The 21,953-nt window shown below is 45.1% G+C and overlaps 1 protein-coding gene across 2 annotated transcripts in view; it reads right to left on the bottom strand.

The window, feature by feature from the left end:
- Nucleotides 1-21,953, bottom strand: part of ifih1 (interferon induced with helicase C domain 1) — a 149,002-nt gene that overhangs the window by 35,144 nt on the left and 91,905 nt on the right. For both annotated transcript variants that reach the window (XM_068035237.1, XM_068035238.1), the window contains exons 5-6: nucleotides 10,054-10,283; nucleotides 6,178-6,388 (exon numbers count right to left, since the gene is read on the bottom strand). In XM_068035237.1, the coding sequence (XP_067891338.1) occupies nucleotides 6,178-6,388; nucleotides 10,054-10,283 (441 nt within the window). The remainder of the gene's footprint in view (nucleotides 1-6,177; nucleotides 6,389-10,053; nucleotides 10,284-21,953) is intronic.

The raw sequence follows: 21,953 nt of genomic DNA, 5'->3' as shown, positions 1-21,953 counted from the left end.
AGGGACCAGGAGCAGGAAGGCAATGAAATCCATATCCTCAGCATAGGATCTACCAGTGAAGCAGCAGCTACCTGGAGATGACCAAGAATCAGTGCCGCAGGAGACTAGAACTCACCAGACAAATGGCCACAGAGATCTGTGCCGTCGTCAGCGAAGGCCTCATAATTTGTTGTACTGGTCACCAAGCCCTGCCAGTATGCCATCACAGTCCCTGTGACCTTGAACATCTTCGCCTCTGACTCCTTCCAAGGATCAGCTGTGGACCTTGGTGGCATCCCGCAAACAGCTGCACACCACTGCATCTTATAGGTCAAAGATGCCCTATTTGCAAGACCTGGACAGTACATTAAATTCCAGACAGATATGGCCTCATAGACACAGAGGGAAATGTGCTTCGCCTCCATTGCTGGATTCCCCTAGGTGCAAGGCATATTCAACTGCACCCATGTGGCCATCAAGATACCCAGTGACCGGCCAGTGAGATTCATCAGTAGGAAAGGCTTCCACTCCCTCAATGTTCAACTGGTCTGTGACCACAACAAGAGCTTCCTCCATGTGGGTGGTCGCTTTCCTGACAACGGCCATGACTCCTTCAGTCCAGGATGCTGCAGTTCTTCATGACACTACCCAAACTTTGCGGATGGATTCTAGGGGACAAGGGATATTCCTTGAAGAGATGGCTACTCACCTCTCTATGAGAACCCAAGACAGAGCCACAGAGGCGCTACAAATGAAGCCATAAGCTCACTAGGCTCACCATTGAGCATGCCATCAACCTTCTGAAGATGTGGTTCTGGTGCCTGGACTGGTTGGGCAGCACCCTGCAGTACACTTCTGCAAGGGTCTGACTCCCTGTGGTGGTTTGCTGTGCTCTCCAAAACATGGTCCTCCAGAGAGGTGTGGACCTTGAAGGCAATGGAGTGCTGGATGGACACAGCTCATTGGAGGAAGAGGAGGAGCAGGACATGGAAGAGGAGGAAGAAGAAGAGGACGATGCAAAGCACATGGTGTCCTGGTTACACAGGAAGGTGACCGGGCCGATGCAGGGTTCGAGGGTCTTGTCAGGATGCCATCAATGTCAGGGATCATCTGATTCAGGCTCGTTTTAGCTGAGCCCCTCTGACCCAGGAGGAATGGCATGGTATGGAACACACTTTGAGCTGCCTGTGAGAACACTTCCATTGAAGACATAGCTTGGAGCAGCTCAGTTCAACTCTTACCGCCAATGAAGAAAGGACATCTGCCCAGAGGTTTCACTGTTACTATTCACAGACCCTTGCTCCCTTTCACCACTTCATTCCTCTTCTCCTGTTCCATCATTAATAAAAGGAGTCTCAAAATATGGCTTCAAGTGTCAGTATTTACATGGTGCTCCAAAAGACAAAAAGTGCACACTTACAAGTGAAAGAGACCCAGTGACCCACTCAGTTCTCTGCCCAATGCGGTGGCCTCCACTCTCAGTCACTTCTATGTGTTGCTTCCCTTGTGGCCTTGGAGGAGGAACTCATTTGTCTCGGCTTGCGGCTGAAATGGTGGTCGTCCTCATCGTGGAGGTGCCCTTGCTGTACCGGTGTTATTCCAGGTGCACCCTCCATCACAGGTCCCTGCTGCTCAGATGCTCTCTCAGTCAGAGGGGCCGAGGAGGCTGCTGATGATGATGGTGCCCTGTGAAGGGTAGCACCCTCATCTTCCTCGGTGACTGTCTCAGCCCTTGGCTGGCACTCCGGATGGCTGGAGAGGATCCCCAGTTGAGGTGTAACTGGCATCCCCTCCAAACACCTCTATGTCATCAATGCTAGTGACCGGCCAAGGCTACATAGTGTGGTATGCATCCTGTGATCATCAGTGCACTGTTTCTGCATGCACTGCCAAATGCTGCCACATAAGGCTCTCCATGAGGTTGACCACACTTTCAGTGGAGGAAGTCTTGTGCTAAAAGAGTCATGGTGGCACACATGAACTGGATGGACTCCTCCATTCTCAGCCCATGACATTGCACTGCCTCCTCGGGGAACTCTGACATATGGGAGCACATCTGCTGCTGCTGGTGGTCTTGATAGAGCCTCCTTTCCTGTGACTCCTGAGGCCCTGCATCTGTGCGCAGCTGAACAAGGCTGTGTCCATCCTCCATCTTCTGGGGGACTGCACACAGCTGCCGCTGCCTCTGGCACCTCTGCCTGCACACTAGTGCTGTGCTCATCAACCAGTGCCTAACCGTGTGTGAGGACCCATCGAGATGACTGTATCTGTGCTAGCCAAGGGTGCGCTTGTAGGCTGTGCCAGTGCTTGGTCTAAGCTCTGATGAGGTTGCACTTGGCCCGTTGATGGTGAGGGAGTTGGTCTAATAGCCTCGAGACACAAGAAGAGATCAAGACAACTAGCCTTGGAGAGCAGAAACCTCTGTCAATGCAACTCAGTCTTCGGCATGCTGGCAGACGGAGTGGACTGCAATGCACCCACTTAATGAATGCGCTGCACTCTCTAATCACCATCTCCACCACGGATGCCCATTTTGCCTTGCCCAACTTCCTTGTCATCAGCGACTCTAGCTCCCTCCTACATGGTGGTGCTAACGTGCAGGTATGGAATCCTTCTTCCCAACTGGGCATTTTGAGCCCATTTCTCCTGCAAGAACAAAAGGGAATCAGACAAGGCACTGTTGGCCTATATGGCCAATGCCAGCCATTCTTATTCATTAGAAGTTGTATGTTACACTGCTGGCAGGTTCTCAGCAGCTATGGCTCTGAGCCATTCTGAGGGTTCAGTAAGTGTCCCGAGCACACTCTCCTCCCATGTTCAGGAGCAGCATGCACCCTCAGGCTACTCAGCTGGTGTATCTGCTGGAGGGTGAATAACCAGAAGCCTGCCCTGAGGGTTCAGCGTTGTACTCATCTTGCCAGAGCAAATCAGGTAATTGAACCTCTGCCTCCACTGGACCCAATTTCTGCACATCACACGCCGTCTGCTGATTGTGTCAGCCAGCTCCATCCAGGCCTACTTGATCTGGGAGGGTGGTCTCCTCCTGTCACCCTCCAGGAAGAGGACCTCCCTCCTCTCCCTCACAGCGTTGAGGAGGCCCTCCTGGTTCGCATCCACGAATTGACCAGCTGCCCTGCCCTGGGTTCCAGGCCTCTGCCTCTCCTGAGACATCTTTCCAACAGCAGGTAATGCAATGAAATGGCAGCCACTTAATGGCTGCTGTGGTCTGTATAAATCAGGCCTGCACTTGCACCTTCCGGCCTCCATTCCCGCCCCCCCATCCCTCGCACATCGGCTAATTGGCCACCAAACCCATCTCCAAGCCATTTAAGGAAGTGCACCCATCAATATCAAAGCCGGTGACTGAATTTCCCCCCAACACTCCCCACACCGGGAGCGGCTTCAGGACCCGGAAATGTTCCCGATGTCCGTTTCTCGCCCCTGGAAGGAAATTCCTGCCCCAGAGAAATTTCAGGCAGAGCAGCAAAGTACAACTCCGCCTTACAAAGGTGGATTGGTGGAATCAGGCTAGGTGCCAGCTCTGTAAATGAACCCATCCCCAAGTTGTGAGATGGAGCCAGCTTGGGGTTAGGGCAGATGGAGATTCTACACAGTAACACTTACCCCAGTAGAATGAGTCCTCAGATATTTTGTGGCCCATCTTTTGTACAAGAATTCACAATACTACTGCTGCATGGATTGACCTATTTGCCCCAGTTTACGCTGACAAAAGATGGTAGGTTGGATTCTACAGGCCCGCCGGCAAAATAGGCGGTGGGCAAGAAAAATGGCGGCCCGCACATTCGGGTCGCATGTCTCGGAGCCGCTGCAATTCCAAACGCAGCGGCTCATTAGCATGGCCCATGCGGCCACCCCCAAAATGACGTGAAGTGGGTGGGCCAGCTGTCCCCAGCAACGGCGCCCAGCGCCAATGCACAGGTACTGCCCCCATTTTTAAAGGGCTTTGAGCCCTTACAGGTAAATTTAAGTGTTTAAAGGTCCCACCACACCACTGTTAGGAATTAGATTTTATTCAAACTTTGCATCCTCCCTCCCACCTCCCCAATGAGTTCTCAATAAATTAAATAACCTATACCCCCGGAAAACTATTTTTGGAAATGCCGAACTTTAATCCCCACCTTCAGAACATTTGACCCTCAACCCCTTCCCACCATCCCCACAACCAATTGGAACGGTTTTCCCCACTCCCATACTCCTCCTGACCTGAAGATTTTACTCCTTCCCCCTCCCCACAGGAGTTGCGCCTCGTTTCCCCGGATGGGGATTCGAAGGCATGGCAGTGCCAGCCGCCAGGATGAAGATGGCGGCAGCAAATCAGGAGGTGACGGGAACTTCATTAATTCGAGTTAGTTAATTTCTTTAAATATGTAAATCGTGGTCCCGTCACCGAGCGGAAGGGGGGGAGGTGTTGCGGGGGGCGCCACGAGGCCTCTCCACCTCCGTTGAGATCGGGCTGGGCCCTGCCAGCATCGACTTCGGTGGCGGGCCTCACCCGCAGCATTCTTCATGCCCCTCACCTCGCCACTGTTTCCGACATCAAGGGCTCTATAAAATCCGGCCCGTATAGAGTCATAGAGTCAGATAGCACAGAAACAGGCCCTTCGGCACATTGTGTCCGTGACAGCCATCAAGCACCTAACTATTCTAATCCCATTTTCCAACACTTGGCCCGTAACCTTGTATGCTATGGCGTTTCAAGTGCTCATCTAAATACTTCTTAAATGTTGTGAGGGCTCCTCCCTCTACTACCTCTTCTGGCAGTGCGTTCCAGATTCCAACCACCCGCTGGGTGAAAAGAAATTTCCTCAAATCCACTCTAAACCTTCTGCACCTTACCTTATATCTACGCCCCCTGGTTACTGACCCCTCCGCTAAGGGAAAATGTTTCTTCCTATCTAACCTATCAATGCCCCTCATAATTTTGTATACCTCAATCATATCTCCCTCAGCCTTCTCTGCTCTAAGGAAAATAACCCTCGCCTTTTTAGTCTCTCTTCATAGCTGAAATGCTCCAGCCCAGGCAACATACTGGTGAATCTCTTCTGCACCCTCTCCAGTGCAATCACATCCTTCCTATAGTGTGGTGCCCAGAACTGTACACAGTACTCCAGCTGTGGCCTAACTAGCATTTTATACAGCTCTAGCATAACCTCCCTGCTCTTATATTCTATGCCTCAGCTAACAAAGGCAAGTATCCCATATGCTTTCCTAACCACGTTATCTACCTGTGCTGCTGCCTTCAGTGATGTATGGACAAGCACACCAAGGTCCCTCTGTACTTCCTAGGGTCCTACCATCCATTGTATATTCCCTTGCCTTGTTGCTCCTCCCAAAATGCATCACTCACACTTCTGAGGATTAAATTCCATTTGCCACTGCTCTGCCCATCTTACCAGCCCATCTATGTCATCCTGTATTCTAAGGCTTTCCTCCTCACTATTTACGACACCACCAATTTTCATGTCATCTGTGAACTTACTGATCACACCTCCTATATTCATGTCTAAATCACGTCTAAATCATTAATGTATTAATGTATTGATGCATTGTTCACAACTGGTGAACTGATCAGGTAAGTGATGTTTGTCCTCACAAGATAAAATGTTGCTTTTATCGTCATAAATTGAATTGTTCATCTCTTGTTTTTAACATTTGATTTCTTTGGGCAGGTGGAAGAGATTTTTGAAATCAAGCAGTTCAATCACTGCAGTATCTTGGTGGTAAACCAACATCAACAAAGAACTGCAGAGTAATACAGTAACCAGAACAAAATGAAAAAAAAGAAACTGAATGTTAATAAGAAATAACAAAAAATGCAATAGAAGTGAAACCAAATCCTGCAAGAGAAACAGAACATTTAAATATGAACACACAATCCTATATAAAATTCCAAATTTATCTTCGAAACAACCTCAATGTAGCATCCACTGAAAATGGATATAAAAATGACGTGACAAATCTGTACAAAAATGTCCCTTTTAAGAACATTTGCTCAGATGAATTATTCTTCGATGAAGTATTTTAAAGGAGCTCATTTATATATGATCTGTTAAATTTAAAAGGCCTTATTAACCGTCAAGATTATCACTGTTGCGTACAGATTTATTACAAGTAACAGTAATGAAAGTACTTCAAATAATTAGTGCATAAAAAAGTGTATTAAAGACAAAAATGTACCTGATATTTTGGGATTATCAGCATCACCATTGTTTAGTTCAGCCAGCTGATTCTCCAGGATCTGAGCTGTACAGATAATAATGTCATTATCACGCACCACTTGAGGGAAGGAGATCTTCAGCTGTGTGTCACCACTTATTTTGCTGACACTATACTTATCTTTCAGGTATGGATTGAACTCCTTGCGGAAATGCTGGTCAACTAAAGGCACCTGGTGTATATACGAATGAAAGAGAAACAATCTTTTGTAATTTTGCAGACCTCATTCAATTAGAATAGGAATTTAGTGATTCTATAAAAAAAATTTGCGAGGCTATGGGTAAAAGGCGGGGAGTGGAACGAGGTGAGTTGTTCTTGCAAAGAGCCGGCAATGGGCTAAATGGGCTCCTTCTGGGCGGTAGTCATTCTATGATGCTATAATGTTGTTTGATGCTTTGTCTACAATGCAACAGTTCAAAAGTACTTAATTGGCGGTGAAGCACTTAGGGATGTCCTGAGGTCACGAAAGGCAACATGTAAATGCAAGTCTTTCTTTAACTTAATTTTATTTCAACAGATTTTCGGGGCAGCAGTTTTGGCTTGACCAAAATAATAACAATGCTATTGTCACTAATGCTGTGATTTCTATAAACCTGTCATCCTATACTAAATTATCTTTTATCCATTTCTCTACAAGATAGTGGATTGCTCATGCACCATCGATCATGGTGAGTCAGAGGAAACACTGTTTTAGAACGTGGGCTTGCTAAGCCCTAGCCCTCTGATCACAATCTAGTAGAAACAGAAATGTTCCACTCAGTGCTATAATCTCAGGTTTCTATTCCTTTTCCCTTCTTGCTCAACAGGGTCTCTCTCTGTCTCTCCTCCCTTTCTAGCAGGGTGCTCTTGCTCTTGTTGCCACCCTAATAGTATCTCTATTTTTCTCCCCTCCCAAAACTGGTGCCCCAGAGGGTCTTTTCTCTCCATTCCCCCTTCAACAACAGCTTTCTCCCTTTAGTCTGAATCCACACTGACTTTCAGGAGGGCTTTCTTCAGCTACTGTTGGAACAAGTCTATTTAGAAGCACTCTAGCCAAGATTTTGCCTGCAATGGAGAGTAAGGTGATGCCTCTGTAGTTTGAACAGTCAGAATTCACTCCCTTGTTTTTGTTGAGGGAGACAATCACTGCATCTCAAAGGTCCTGAGGCACTGTCCCTTTCTCCGAGCATGCTGTAAACAGATCTGTAAGCCTATCAAGAATCCCATCCATTCCGGGGGTTTTGTGTAATTTTAATGGTGCTGCAGCAGTCTTGATCTCTTCACGGGTTGGTGGTTCATCCAGCTCAGACTTCACTTCCCTCTGGGATATCTTTACAATGGACATCTCCTGCACCATCCGTTGTCGTCACCAAATAGGCTCTAACTGTTCTGATCATTGGTGCCAGATGGACTCTTTATCTACGAGTAGGGCCATGCCATCTGAAGATTTTAGTGGTGCCTGCACCTAGTGGGAAGGTCCATATACAAATCTCAAGGCTTCGTAGAAGGATCTCATATCTCCCATATCTGAATGCATTTTTATCCTCTCAGCGAGCGCTGTTAACAAGCTGTTTTCGATGACTTAGAGGTTGGTTTGCAGAGTGCTGCAGGCTTCCCTATATGCAGCTTTCGTAGCCTGGTTATCAGGGCATGCAAGTAATCTATTGTGATAGGAGTGTTTCTTTTGAATTTCATCAACCCAATCTTGGTTGTTTCTTGTAGGATGGATTTCAACTGTTCCCACAGCTCTAGGGGATCTCCAATAAAGGAACAACAGACATGATTTTTGTGCTGAGACAGATCCAGGAGAAGTGTAGAGAACAAAACATGGGCCTATACGTTACTTTTGCAGGTCTCACCAAGGTGTTTGATGCAGTCAGCCGGAATGGACTTTGGAATATGCTATATAGATTGGGGTGCCCTACAAGGTTCCTCATCATTCTCCGGCAACTACACGAAGGCCAGAAAGATCAGGTCAAGCAGAATGGAGCCCTCTCAGACAACTTCCCTACTCCAATGGTGTTAAGCAAGGGTGTGTTCTGGCACCGACCCTTTTCTCCAGTTTCTTTGGTACGATGCTTCAAGAAGCAAAGGCAGACTTGACAGAGGGCATATACATCCGCTTCTGAACAGACAGCAGTCTCTTCAACCTGCCATGATGACTGACACATACCAGAACCAGAGAAGAGCTCATTGTGGAGCTTCTGTTTGCTGGCAATTGCACCCTTTTGGCACATTTGGAGGAGGCAATGCAGCTCATTGTAAACTGTGTCTGTGAGGCAGCAAATGCCTTTGGGATTACTATTAGACTAAAGAAAACAGAAGTGCTGCACCAACCACAGCCCTGAGGAAATTACAATCCACTGCAGATCAGCATGGACGGAAGCAACTTCAATGCAGCAGATCAGTTTACCTAGCTAGGTAGCATTATCTCAAATTATGCCACACTCAACAAGGACATAGACAATCGACTGTCCAAGGCCAACAGCTCCTTTGGTCGTCTCCTGAGGCATGTCTGGTAAAACCATTCACTACACATTTCTACCATTGTTGTCATCACTACCTTCTTGTCTGGGTTGGAATCATGGGTTCTGTACAGAAAACAAATGCAACTGCTTGAGCACTTCCATCAACGCTGTCTTCGATCCAGCATGAACATCAGACGGCAGGACTACATCACAAATAATGAAGTCCTCAACACAGCGATTCTGCCCAGCATTGAATGCATTCTTTTACAATGCCAACTGCGCTGGGCAGGACATGTGTCATGCAGAAGGATTGCAAAATGCCAAAAGCAGTGCTTTATGATGAACTATGCTCCAGTAAGCAAGATTGAGGTGCACCTCACAAACACTACAAAGACCAGCTGAAAAGACAGCTCTCTCTAGCTTACATTGACCAACAGGTGTGGGAACAGGAGGCTGCCGACAGAAACAGCTGGCACACAAAAACCAGGAAAGCAGCCTCTGAGTTCGAAACAAACAGACATGAGGCTAGTGAAGACAATGGAAGGAGTGTCCTTATAGCAGAGCCACTCAAAACCAGGAGTTCTTGTGCCCCAACTGCAGTTCAAGAATCGGCCTCTTCAGTCACCAACGATCATACCAACAACCACAGAGATAAGCCTTTCCATGATCTTCGCCTGCGAAGAATCTGCCATCATAATCATCTCCCTTTAGTCTCTCTGTTCACTTCCCCCAAGGATCTTTCTCTCTTTCCTGATAACAGTGTCGATCTCTCTCTTTTCTCTCTATTGGCAGGCCCCAGCACTGCTGAAAGAGGTAAATAAGTCAGGACTTTGTTTATCAGAGACAAACTCCTTTGTGTGCATATGTTGCAGCCATATGAAGAAAAATCCAGTGCATGTATATACTGTTTATTTACATTAAGTCACAATATTCAGTCTCTGATTAAGTCTGCTGACTAGGGAGGCATTTTGACCTGTAGATAGAGTTTGCACCTGAAATCTAGGATGTTCACAGGCTTGTTAGGATGTATATGCAGGATGCTCTCCTGTCAAACAGAGTGTGAGTCACAACTCTGGTCTTGCTGGCCGTGCTTCATATTCTACAGATATCAATGGAAATGCAGTATACCTACTAAGAGATGGCGGTCTCATATCATTTCAGTTTTGCACTGTTGCAAAATTTTCCAATGATGAGTTCATGGAATAGCCTATCATTCTCTAACTTTAAAAATAACAGTGGCAGTTGGATCAGGTGTGTTTTCCTCACTTCCTCACATGGTACAGTCCAAGTAGTATACCTCTGTACAGTCTGTCTACATAGCTCTAAAAATGGCATTTAGAATATAACATTAATGAACCACTGTCACCCACAAGAGGTAACAATGAATTACCTTGTTAACAAGCACTATAACCTTCCCCGTTTTGCCCTGTAACTTCAGTTTGTCCAGATGATGCCTGGTAATGTAGACAGCCACCCTGGTCTTTCCACTCCCTGTGGGAAGGCAGATAATGATGTTTTTACCCTCCAAAGCTGGTGCTGCTACCTCCTGCTGATAGGCTCGGAGCTGGATCTCAGGAACTGGTGATTGTCTGCCTTTCTTCTCGTTCTCCTCATCGGAATCTGGAATATGTGTATAGCAAATTTCAAGATGATAAATAGGGAGTAAGATTGATATATAATATGTAACACTTTTTGATCTCTTTTGTATCGAGAACAGATGGATCCTGACCATGGAAAGTGTTCAGCAAAAGGCTGTTTAATGTCAAACAAAATTGTCATCAGGTGGCAAATGTGCTGGAATCACTTCACAATCCCAGTAAGCCAGTACAGCAGGTCAGAAAGGGCAGTAGGGGATGTGACTTTGGATTGCTTAACAGTTTATCCCAGATCTCCTGAATCTCAGAAAGCATGCTTGTTTGCCGAGGTGTTCTGCATATTCAGCTTGTTGCATGCTTTCCCTGGTTAGATGGCTCTGAATTTGCTCCATTCCAAAGTTTTGCAGCTGCAACTTCAATCATTAACCCCCCTCAAGACTCTATCCACTCAGTGCCATCGCAGAGCAGCCTAGCAACAAGTATGACCCTGACCTGCATGTCTCTGAGTAAAGATTCGACATTTAAAAAAAAATCAAGGCTAATTTTTGAAGGAAACACTTCAAACAATATGTGCTCTCCTAGACTTTACTTCGTCTTTCAGTGCCTTCAGGGCTTTCATTCTTAAAACTACAAGGGTTTTTGTTCTCATTTGCAGGCTTGTGTATCCACTGTACAAATAAAGAGGTCGGAAACTACAAGAACTGCAGGAGGTCTGAAGATTTTATTTGCAAACAATACCTAGGCAATTTGGGAAACAAAAAAAGCACTTTGTGCAAATGGTTTTGTTGGCACAGCACTTAGGTGCTGTAATATACAGTGGCAAAGACTAATAGGAGAAGCGTTCTAAGTTATATGCTCTTCACAATGAGGTTGAACTATGCCATTGCATGGAGGTATTAAGCAGAGGCATCGTTCTGTGCAACTGAGAGGGAGGAAAAACAACTGAGAAAATTAAACAGTCACTTTTACACACTTCTCAGTTTCTGGCTTCAGAGAGGCACTGGTGGAAGCTTGGGAGGATATCTGCTCACCCTGTCAAGCAGGGATGGTGCATGACACAGGAAAATTGAAGGGTAATGGAAAGGAGAGCATTTCACTCTAATCAAAAGCTGAAAAATTATGTAAATCTGCCCACTTTTTTAGTTACTTCTACTTTCTGTTCTGGTAATGTAACCCCACTATTTAAGAAGGGATCAAGAAAGTAAACGGAGAACTACAGACGTGTTAGTTTGACGTCAGTAGTAGAGAAAATGTTGGAATTTATTATAAAGGTGAGATAACTGGACACTTGGAAAATAACGATATGATTGGGCAGAGTCAACATGGATTTATGAAAGGGAAATCATTTTTGACAAACCTATTGGAGTTTTCGAGGATGTCACTTGTAGCATCGATAAAGGAGAACCAGTGGATTTTCAGAACGCTTTTGATAAGGTCTCACACAGGAGGTTAGTAAACAAAATTAGAGCACATGGGATTAGGGGTACAATACTGCTATGTATTGAGAATTTATTAACAGACAGAAAACAGAGAGTAGGAATAAATGGGTCATTCTCAGGATGGCAGGCTGTTACTAGAGGAGTACTGCAAGGATCAGTGCTTGGGTCACAGCTATATAAATAAATTTATATATAATTTATATATCTATATAAATGATTTGGATGTGGGGACCAATTGTAATATTTCCAAATTCGCTGATGACACAAAACTAGGTCGGAATGTAAGTTGTGAGGAGGATGCAAAGAGGCTTCAAGGGGATTTGGATAGGCAAAGTGAATGGGCAAGAACATGGCAGCTGGACTAAAATGGGAATAAGTGTGAAGTGATCCACTTTGATAGAACAAACAGAAAAGCAGAGTATTTCTTAAACAGTGAGAGGTTGGGAAGTGTTGACGTCCAAAGGGACCTGGGTGTCCTTGTTCATGAGTCACTGAAAGCTAGTATCCATGTGCAGCAAGCAATTAGGAAGGCAAATGGTATGTTGGCCTTCATTGCAAGGGAATTTGAGTACAGCAGTAAAGATGTCTTGCTGAAATTGTAAAGAGCCTGGCTGAGACTGCACCTGGAGTATTGTGTACAGTTTTGGTCTCCTTATCTAAGGAAGGATATACTTGCCATCGAGGGAGTGCAAAGGAGGTTCAGCAGACTAATCCCTGGGATGGTGGGATTGTCTGCTGAAGAGAGATTGCAGAAACTGGGCCTGTATTCTCTAGAGTTTCGAAGAAAGAGAGGTGATTGCATTGAAACTTACAAAATTCTTACAGGGCGTGACAGGGTAGATGCAGACAGGATGTTTCCTCTGGCTGGTGAGTCTAGAACCAGGGGACACAGTCTCAGAATAAGGGGAAGGCCATTTAAGACTCAGATGATGAGGGTGGCGAATCTGGGGAATTCTCTGCCCCAGAGGGCTGTGGAAGCTCAATCATTGAGCATGTTCAAGACAGAAATTGATAGATTTCTGGATACTAATGATAACAAGGGATATGGGGATAGTGGAGAAAAATGGCGTAGAGGTAGATGATCAGCCGTGATCTGTTTGAATGGCAGTGCAGGCTCGACAGGCTGAATGGACTATTCCTGCTCCTATTTGCTATGATCCGATGATAATATGATTCAAGAAACGAAACAGCCAGTGTATACAGGAAGTATGTTTTTGATTACATGTACTCATTAAAGGAGAGGGGCATAATATCAACATCTTACATCAGGACAGTGTTAAGTAAGAAACTTATGATTTTTTTCTAACTCTGGACTTCTTTAGCCTGCACAGAAAGCTAAGTTACTTGCGAGGTTCTAATCAAAATTAAAAGAAAGTTTTACTGAAGCAGCTTTATTTAAACATCTGAATTACACGACTACAATCTCACTTCTTCTTCAATATTTTCTGATCTTAAATAGAAATAAACACAAGAACACAAGCAATAGGAGCAGGAATTGACCATATGGCCCATCAAGCCTGCTCCGCCTTTCAATATGTTCATGGTTGATCTTAGGATTCAACTCTACTTTACCGCCTGCTCGTCATACCCCTTGATTCCCTGCGAGACCAAAAATCTTCTATCCCAGCCTTATATGTATTCAACAATGGAGCATCCACAACCCTCTGGGGTAGAGAATTCCAAAGATTCATAACCATTTTAGTGAAGTAATTTCTGCTCATCTCAGTCCTGAATGATCGGCCCCTTATCCTGAGACTGTGCCCCTGTATTTTAGATTCCCTGACCAGCAGAAACAGTCTCTCAGTGTCTACCCTACCAGCCCCTTCAGAATCTTGTATGTTTCAATGAGATTGCCTCTCATTCTCCTAAACTCCAGAAAGCATAGGCCCAATTTACTCAGCCTCTCATCATAGGACAACCCCCCTTATCCCAGGGACCAATTTAGTGAACCTTCGCTGTACTGCCTCCAATGCAAGTATATCCTTTCTTAAATATGGGGGCCAAAACGGCACACAGTACTCCAGATGTGGCATATTTTTCTCACTGATGTATTTTCTTCTTTTTCCATTTCTCATGTCTTACCACCACAGAGCAGACAAGAGACCTGCTGCTGGAACTCTACAAATAGTATGACATCGGTTACAACCGGGGCGGGAGGGGTGCACTGTCTTTCTCTAGTTCCACTTCTCCACAGGTCACAACATATATTTAAATGTGTACCCAGTTACTGATACAGCCAATTATATACTCTACTTTTATTTCGGAATAAAATCCACCAACCAGGTTTCCTCAATAAACAACAAAATTATCAATTTATGATAAAACAAAACGTATTCAGTAAAGATGCAAAGGATTAACACACAGTTTGAAATATAAAAGTTCCCTTTTAATTTAGCCCAACACACACACATACACACACTATTAACGAACAAAATAGAGGTTTTTTCTGCAGAGATCGCTTTACAAAAAAAAGCAAAAAAAAAATACTTTGGCCAAATACTTGTTAATTCTTGAAGGAAAAGGATAAGATATGGAATGATATCAATTGTCCCTTTTCTGGCATCCCAAATACACGTAGGTGGCTGTCACTGGGATCTTTTTGGAGCAGTTCTCTTCAGGCGACATCGAGAATTAGTCTGGCAGGTTTTCCTGGAGAAATGTGGCATCAGGCGATTCAGCTATCAACATTAGATTCTCAGGGTTTCTCAGAGAGGTGGAGAAAGGATGAGCTGATTGCTTCTCTCTTGGCAGGCATACCACTCCACCCCCACCCCCACCCCCACCCCCACCCCCACCCCCCAAGTGACTCAAAGCAATATTCAAAACAAAACCAACTCTTGACCACCATAAATCGTGACATGTCACTTCTCTGAAAACAACGCCCCTAGTCACCAAGGCTCTTGTTCTTTATTTAGCTTAAGGCATGTGACATCCAGTAAGGGTTTGTTTTTTAAATAAAGTTCAAGTCCCAAGGTCCTTCCAGTGATGAAGTCCAGCATCTATGGAATCACTTCAGTGCTCCAAATGAACCCATGTCCACAATTCTACAATACGAATCCTCAAAAAAAATTTAAAAATGGAAGCAATTTCAGAACATATCAGTCGCTAAAATGCAACAAAAGGATGGATTGTCTCTCACTTACAACTTGTTTCCCCACCATCCCACATCCATCAAGTCTTTTGTTAAACCACCTGACTTCCACGTGGCACCTTCCAATGATAAATAGAATTAAGACAGATAATTGAGTGTTTGGGAAATTACAGGCATATTAATAAACATAAAGAAATACACTGTTAGCTCTTAACAGATAGTGGACTGCAGTAAAAATGAAATTGTGTACAAATGAATGCATTTAGTTGTCATTGCAGATTAGTCCTTAGACCAGGAATCAATTACCCTTACTATATCGCCACAAGCAACTTGTCACTATGGATTTAACTCTCTTCCCCACATACTCACAAAAAGTTTGCTTAATTATTCCATGATCTCAAAGCTGACTGAAATATATAAACTATATGTTATAATGCTTCAATTTGTGGCTAGATAACAAAATAATTAACATTGTACTACTATTCAGATAGGAGGGCTGTTATTTATGTATTAAATATACACTCAGGAAAATATTCAGAAAGGGCATTTATTTATGTGCATCTACAATGATATTACAGCTTTGTGGATAGAACATGCTCTTGTCATACACAAGACAGCTTTAATGCAACTAATACTGCAATAAGAAAATCTTATATTCAGCATTCCTGTAAATTCTATAGTCACTATAATTCACAAAATAAAGGAAATAGTTAAAAACTCAGCAAACTCAGGTATAAGAAATGTAGCTAATACTGAAGCAGAGAAAAAAATATTCGGATGGGGAGGGTAGTAATAGATGCCCTCCAGAAATGATTATCCTTTCCCCAGTAAAAGGAAAAAGACTGTTAAGCTCCCTGCCCCCCTCCCCTAAGTAGGACTGACACTAGTTCTCAGTCTCCACAGCAGTGGAATGTAATGGCCGGTCAAAATGCGGTTGAATCTGAGTTTCACCCCGATAAACCTGCTTCTATTGACTCCAGTGGAACTGGAGGTCTCTGCTTCCTTCAGCCCCAGGAACTTCAGGGGCAGTGGTTACTTATTTATATTGAATTGAATCCAAATTAAAGTCAAGTCCTGAGCAACCGTTGTGTAAACACCAGACAGATCAGTTGCCCACTCCATGGCATAGCTATAGCCCAAATTATGTTTAATTGGACAGCGAGCCCGCTGGCAGCCAATTAGGAGGCTGCCTGTGGTAAACTTGTCGAACCGTCAAGTGAGGGCTAAGAACCAATTTCTGGCCCTACGTTGGGGGTCCCAAAGCCTGCAGTAAAATTCAACCCAACATTTCAGGCTAATGATCTTTCCCCAGAACTTCTAATGAAAGGTCATTGACCTGAAACGATAACTCTGTTTCTCTCTCCACAGATGCTGCCAGAGCTGTTGAGTGTTTCAAGCATGTTACGTTTTTATACTATTAAAGTCAGCATTGACAAATCCACTTAAAACTTCTTCTGGAGCTTTATTGAGTGAAATGGATGACAGTGTTTGCATATTTCTGTCAAGTGGAGACGTCGGTTTCATGATTTAAAGGAACTACACTGCCTAGACTATATATCTGAGCAGTATATAGTTCTTCATCCCTTAAACTTCTCTCCCAGCTATTCTAATTTGGTATCAATAGGGAACATAAATGGATCTGATACAATATGAGGCAGTGGTTTTGGCTTAAGTACTTTCAAGTACTGTTTATTTTTATATCTGGAACAATTCTGGTATGCTTTCTTCCTGTACCAGTTCTAGGCCTTTAGGTTTAATGGCTGGATTTAACATCACCCCCCTCCCCACCCCTCCCCCAGGAGCGGACTAAGAATCGAGGGAGGTGTAACATCGTGCGGGAGTTAGGGGTCGCCGTGCCCATTGTTTACCCACCCTTGCTATTTTACCACTGGCGGAGGAGGTGGCAAATGGCCTGCCTACCCCAGGCCAATTGATGCCCTTAAGCGACCAATTAATCGCCACTTAAGGGCATCTTCCCGCCACTGCTGGTAGTTTATTCGCGGTGGACAGGCACTTCAGCACCTGAGGAGGCTGCCTAGTTATATCTGGCAGGGGGAGGAGGCCTACTGATCGGGCACCCTGTGCCCCAAGGAGGACCCCACCCAGCAGCAAGGGCCGCCCCACTAAAACTAGCCCCCCACTGCCCTGCTCTCCGACCTAACCACCATTACCCGCACCGCCTCGCTGGGACCTAGCCAATTTACCTCTTTGAAGAGTGATGTCCATTGTTCCTCTTCTGGCTGGGTGCAGTCCTAGTACTGGCCAGCACTCCAGTGTCACTGCTGGGACTGAACAGCTGCTGGCCCTCTGATTGGAAGCCCTGACCGAAGCCAAAATAGCAGCATGGCTTCTAGGCCCGGCGGAGGCGGGCATGCCCTCCCACTGCTTCAACATTAAATTCTAGCCTATATTGTATCTCACTTTTATGCAATCCATTGTACATGTGGAATTAGGGACACCCATTGAGGACCTCACAATAAGACCTCATAGAATTATATTGCAGATTTATTCTCACTTATACCAGGCAGTAGTGGTAATGCGCTATGAAACTAGTTGGATAATGTTTGGATTTTTAAAATGTCTGATCCTACAAATAAACTCGCTTCCACTGAATCCCATCTGATTAAAAATTTTAGATACACTAAAAGTCATGAGAACAGTCATAACACAATCTGAACGAGTACTAAGGGATGATCTGACCAGCAGATAGAACAATGGAGCTCGTAATGACCCTTGAACATGTGCTGATATTAAGCTTCAATGTACACTGGTGCTTGTTTTATTTTTATTATTTTAGTGAGCAGCTGTAAATTGCAGAATTCTCACCAGATGGTACTTTATGATTGACTTTATCACTAACCTTTGACCACTTTAACACTGTTTACCTTCACTCCCACTGCCTATGTTCAGGATGCAGTAAAACTAAATGATATACCTTGCCTGTTTTCCTAAAAACCTGAAAACAATCTCTCATTATAGATGAAACTAAATTAAATGCAAAAACATTCAGCGAGATCACTTTTCATATTCTGAGCCCAGTTTCACTGTCATGGCAAGCTCATTCAATGAATGTAACTGGTGAAAATTAACTTCTTGTTCACCTAGGAAGATCCTTCAGATACACATTGCCTGCACAGAATAACATGCCACAATTAACTGCTGTGGTTTCCGGGTGAAAGAAAATCTGAGAGTCTCTAAGGAAACGTTTGAGCTTTTTAGTGGTGTGAGTACCCCAACAGCTCTAATTAATTTTACTGTATAAACTTAAGGACGGAGTATTTCTACTGGGTTCTTGCCTATCTTTCACTCTGTCCGTTCTCACTAAAATCTCACCCTCACAAAGTGACAAAATGCAGCTGCTTCCAGCAGCCATTCAACAGTTGCTGGTTTATTCTTCAATCGAAAATCTAATCCTTGTCCCTCTCTGCCCTTTCAGGTCAACAAAATGTAGAGTACCTGGAGGATGAGGAGCTGGCAGAAAGCATCATAGAAAATGGGACTGCGACACTTAACCTCACTTTAGCCAGCACCAGCTCAGAGACTGGCTATACATGTTAGAGGATATGCTAGAGGGGCCTACACAGGGATATATGAAGAGCACTATGAACAGGAGCATGGGCAGGAGGGTGGAGTGGCTCAGGAAGCAGCTAGCCAAAGGGAGAGTGTGCATCCTTACCCTGCTGCACAAGGAAGAGATGGTGATCTCAAAGGCATGGCCTACATTCAAAGACTGATCCCTATACACCAGGTATACCAGAAACATTTAAATGCATTGGGCAGCTTGCCAGAACGATTGTGCATAATGGCATAGAGCAAGTAGGAATCATGCTCCAGCCCATATGCGGATATCCAGCAAGGGGTTGAGATAATGCAGTCAACCATGAAATGAATGGTCAGTGGACAATGAGATACAGCAGTCTGCAGCTGGGCCTTCAAGGCCCAGAGCAGCTCGAGGGCACCCACGATGGCCATCTCAAGTGCCCTCAGTGGATGATAAGAAGCATCCCACATCCCTCTCTCCTGCGATAGGGAAAACACTTCGGAAGAGCACCAGAATAGGTCAATGAGCAAGGAGGCCAGACACAAAGGGATTATATTACAGTGATTTAATTTCAACATGAACAGGAGGAACAAGTCGTAAAATACACAGGGCTGGATTTTGTGTAGGAGGCGCAGCTCCTGGCGCCAGGCCAAAAAGGCGGGGGAAACACCGCCGGTGCATTTTTGCAGCCCACGGTGCGATCCTCCGATGTTTTTCAATTAAAGATTCACGAACTGGGATCCCCATCCCATTTAAGAGAGGGATCAGGCCTCCATGAGCTGCCAGCCAATCAGAAGGCTGGTAGCTCAGCAATATCAGCAGCGCCACCAGGAGCGGTGGCCACTGCTGGTACTGCAGAGGCCTCAGGCCCATGCCCAGGGCTGGAACCCTAGACAAGAGGTAGGTGAGGCGGGGTTGCCAGGGCCAGTCCTGAAGGCTCCTTCCAGCGGTGGTGGGACCAGGCCCTTAATTGGATATTAATAGACTCTTAAGGGCCTCAATTGGCCTCTGAGTGGGAAGGCTATCGTCGGCTTATCCCGCCCCGGGAAGGTCACTTGGCAACGGGGAGGTGACGGGCCCATCGCCTCACCACCCCCTAACCGTCAACCATCGCGATACTCCGTTTCCCCCCCCCCCCCGCCTCCTTCCCCACCTCAAGGGGGGCCCTTAAAATCCTGGCCATAATGTGCAAGTAAACAGTTTATATTGCCTGTTCATCTTTATATTCGTAGTTATGTAAAAGGAGAATCAATGAGGTAGTGTTGGAGGGCATTCAGAACATGGGTGGAAAGAGTGTGGCAAATGGTGGGTCTTTGGCGTTCCGAGAGAAGTTTGCTTCACGGAGTTTTTATATAACAAGTTGTTAAATAAAAATTCTGACTGGAAGTGTTATTAGAGATGAGCTTTTTGTGTTGTTGGGGGTACTGTGGTTGTGATGAGGATGAATCAGGATGTTTATATGAAGCTATCACACTAACCTCCGACACTGCATCTGGAGTCAGTTGGTTAGATTATAATCAAAACTAATGATCTTTCTCAAGGTACTGATGACTCAACAGTGGGAAAACCTCCTACTGGAGTGGTACACCAAAGACATCTTCAGCAAGAACTACAAATCCATAGGTATTGAGAGTGAGAAAAATATCTTCTGTGATCACATAAATAACTGGAAAAAAAAGGATTTGGAGAATAAGCTCTTACATCTTAAGCAAATACTGAAAATCTACTGTGGGGTTAGAGCAGAAAGGGTAAAAAATCTTAAGAATGGGCAACCTGACCCCAACCAGCACAGGCCCAGTTTTAATGGAGATGAGTTGGTCATCCGCTCTCGGAAGCGGTGTCAGTCACAGTAATATCTTAAGGAGGCTGTATGTCTCTAATTTAACTTAACTTTAGGTTTTAGCACCTGCAGGTTGGGTTTCCTGGGCCTTAGGAAACCTGAAGGGAGGCATGAAAGGCCGGATCCTTCAGCAGCACTGGTTGAAGGATCAGGTGGAGCAGGAGTGCTCCCCCAGGTCCACCAAGTTTACCTCAACACCATTGGACCCTCGTGATTGGCTGACTCCCTGACTATCAGTCTGGTTGGCTGCAGCCAGGAAAAAATTTAAAACAGGTCCTGCCATTACCTGTGGGAAACCTGTACCTACAGGCTGTAAATCCTCTCCCGCCTCACAGTTATTATTGGTGTCATTGATCTTCATATTTAAATACGTGCAAATTAAGTATATGACAATTTTATTTCCACATTACTCGGTGCTCTCTTTGTTCATTAGGAGTGGATCTAAGGAAATTTCATGCACAACAAAACTCTAGATTATGTTTCTTTCAAATACAGGTTTTGGATGTTTTATGGGGTGGAATTCTATGAGTGCCGCAGTGTTCCCGACGGCGGACTGGAATTTGTCGTAACTTTTGCTTCTGCTGCAATTCCCGTTTCCCACACGAATTTGTGTGTAAATTAGCCATGTGGTGACGGGCATGGGGGCACATGGAATCATGCAGCGGGGGCAGCCTTTCATTGAGGAACCCGCTGTCACTGCCCCAAGCACCATGATCGCCATAGATATGAAACATTCTGTGCTTGCAGCCTCAAGGATAAGCAGCCTTCCTTTCATATAAGTATCTTCAGAGTGACTTAAATTAAAGATTTGACTTAAAATGTTTTTGCCTCCCTTATTTTGTGAAAGTTACCACTAAGTTCACATCATTGATTTTACCTGCAGTGAAAGTGAATGACATGGCAGCCAGCAGGCAGTGTTCCGCCCCACGGTTCAGTGATGCCTCTCTGCAGGTTCTCTTCCAGGCGGACAGGGAAAGGCAGGAGGTCTTCTTCCCTGCAGATGGAATGTGAAGACCATCCCGCCTCACCAAGGCAGCCTGGATGGAGGTAGCAGAGGAGGTCTTGAACCATGGGGTCACTCCTAGAACTTGGGTGTAGTGCTGCAAGTGCATCAATGACTTGCTCAGATTGGTGAGGGTAAGTGGTCCTGGCAAAGCAGCTCTATTGTTTTCTTTCATGGCTCTATGTCTTTAAGGAAGAGGGGATGCAAGGAATGCAGTGGAATGTGTGGGCAGCCTTGGTACCATTCACTAAATGATGCTCTGCCAAGATGAAGGTTGGCATTGTTTATGTGATTGGATGTGTTGTGCGAAATCATTTGCAGAATGAGTGATGTTGATGCATGTATGCAATGGTTGTGATGCATCATTTGCCATGTCATTAAATCTGCACTGTCTGTTGCAGGATAAACGAAGCCACAACCAGTGTAAGTGTGCTAGAAAGGGAGGAGGGGACCCTGACATAATGCTGCTGACCACGACTGAGGAGAAGGCTTCAGTGATCACAGTGGGCGGCACAGTGGCGCAGTGGTTAGCACAGCAGCCTCACAGCTCCAGGGACCCGGGTTCGATTCTGGGTACTGCCTGTGTGGAGTTTGCAAGTTCTCCCTGTGTCTGCGTGGGTTTTCTCCGGGTGCTCCGGTTTCCTCCCACAAGCCAAAAGACTTGCAGGTTGGTAGGTAAATTGGCCGTTATAAATTGTCACTAGTATAGGTAGGTGGTAGGGAAATATAGGGACAGATGGGGATGTTTGGTAGGAATATGGGATTAGTGTAGGATTAGTAT

The sequence above is a fragment of the Heterodontus francisci genome, chromosome 7 (assembly GCF_036365525.1).
Source record: "Heterodontus francisci isolate sHetFra1 chromosome 7, sHetFra1.hap1, whole genome shotgun sequence".
Lineage (NCBI taxonomy): Eukaryota > Metazoa > Chordata > Chondrichthyes > Heterodontiformes > Heterodontidae > Heterodontus > Heterodontus francisci.
The sequence above is the reverse complement of the archived record's forward strand: the minus strand, read 5'-3'. Positions and strand labels throughout refer to the sequence as shown.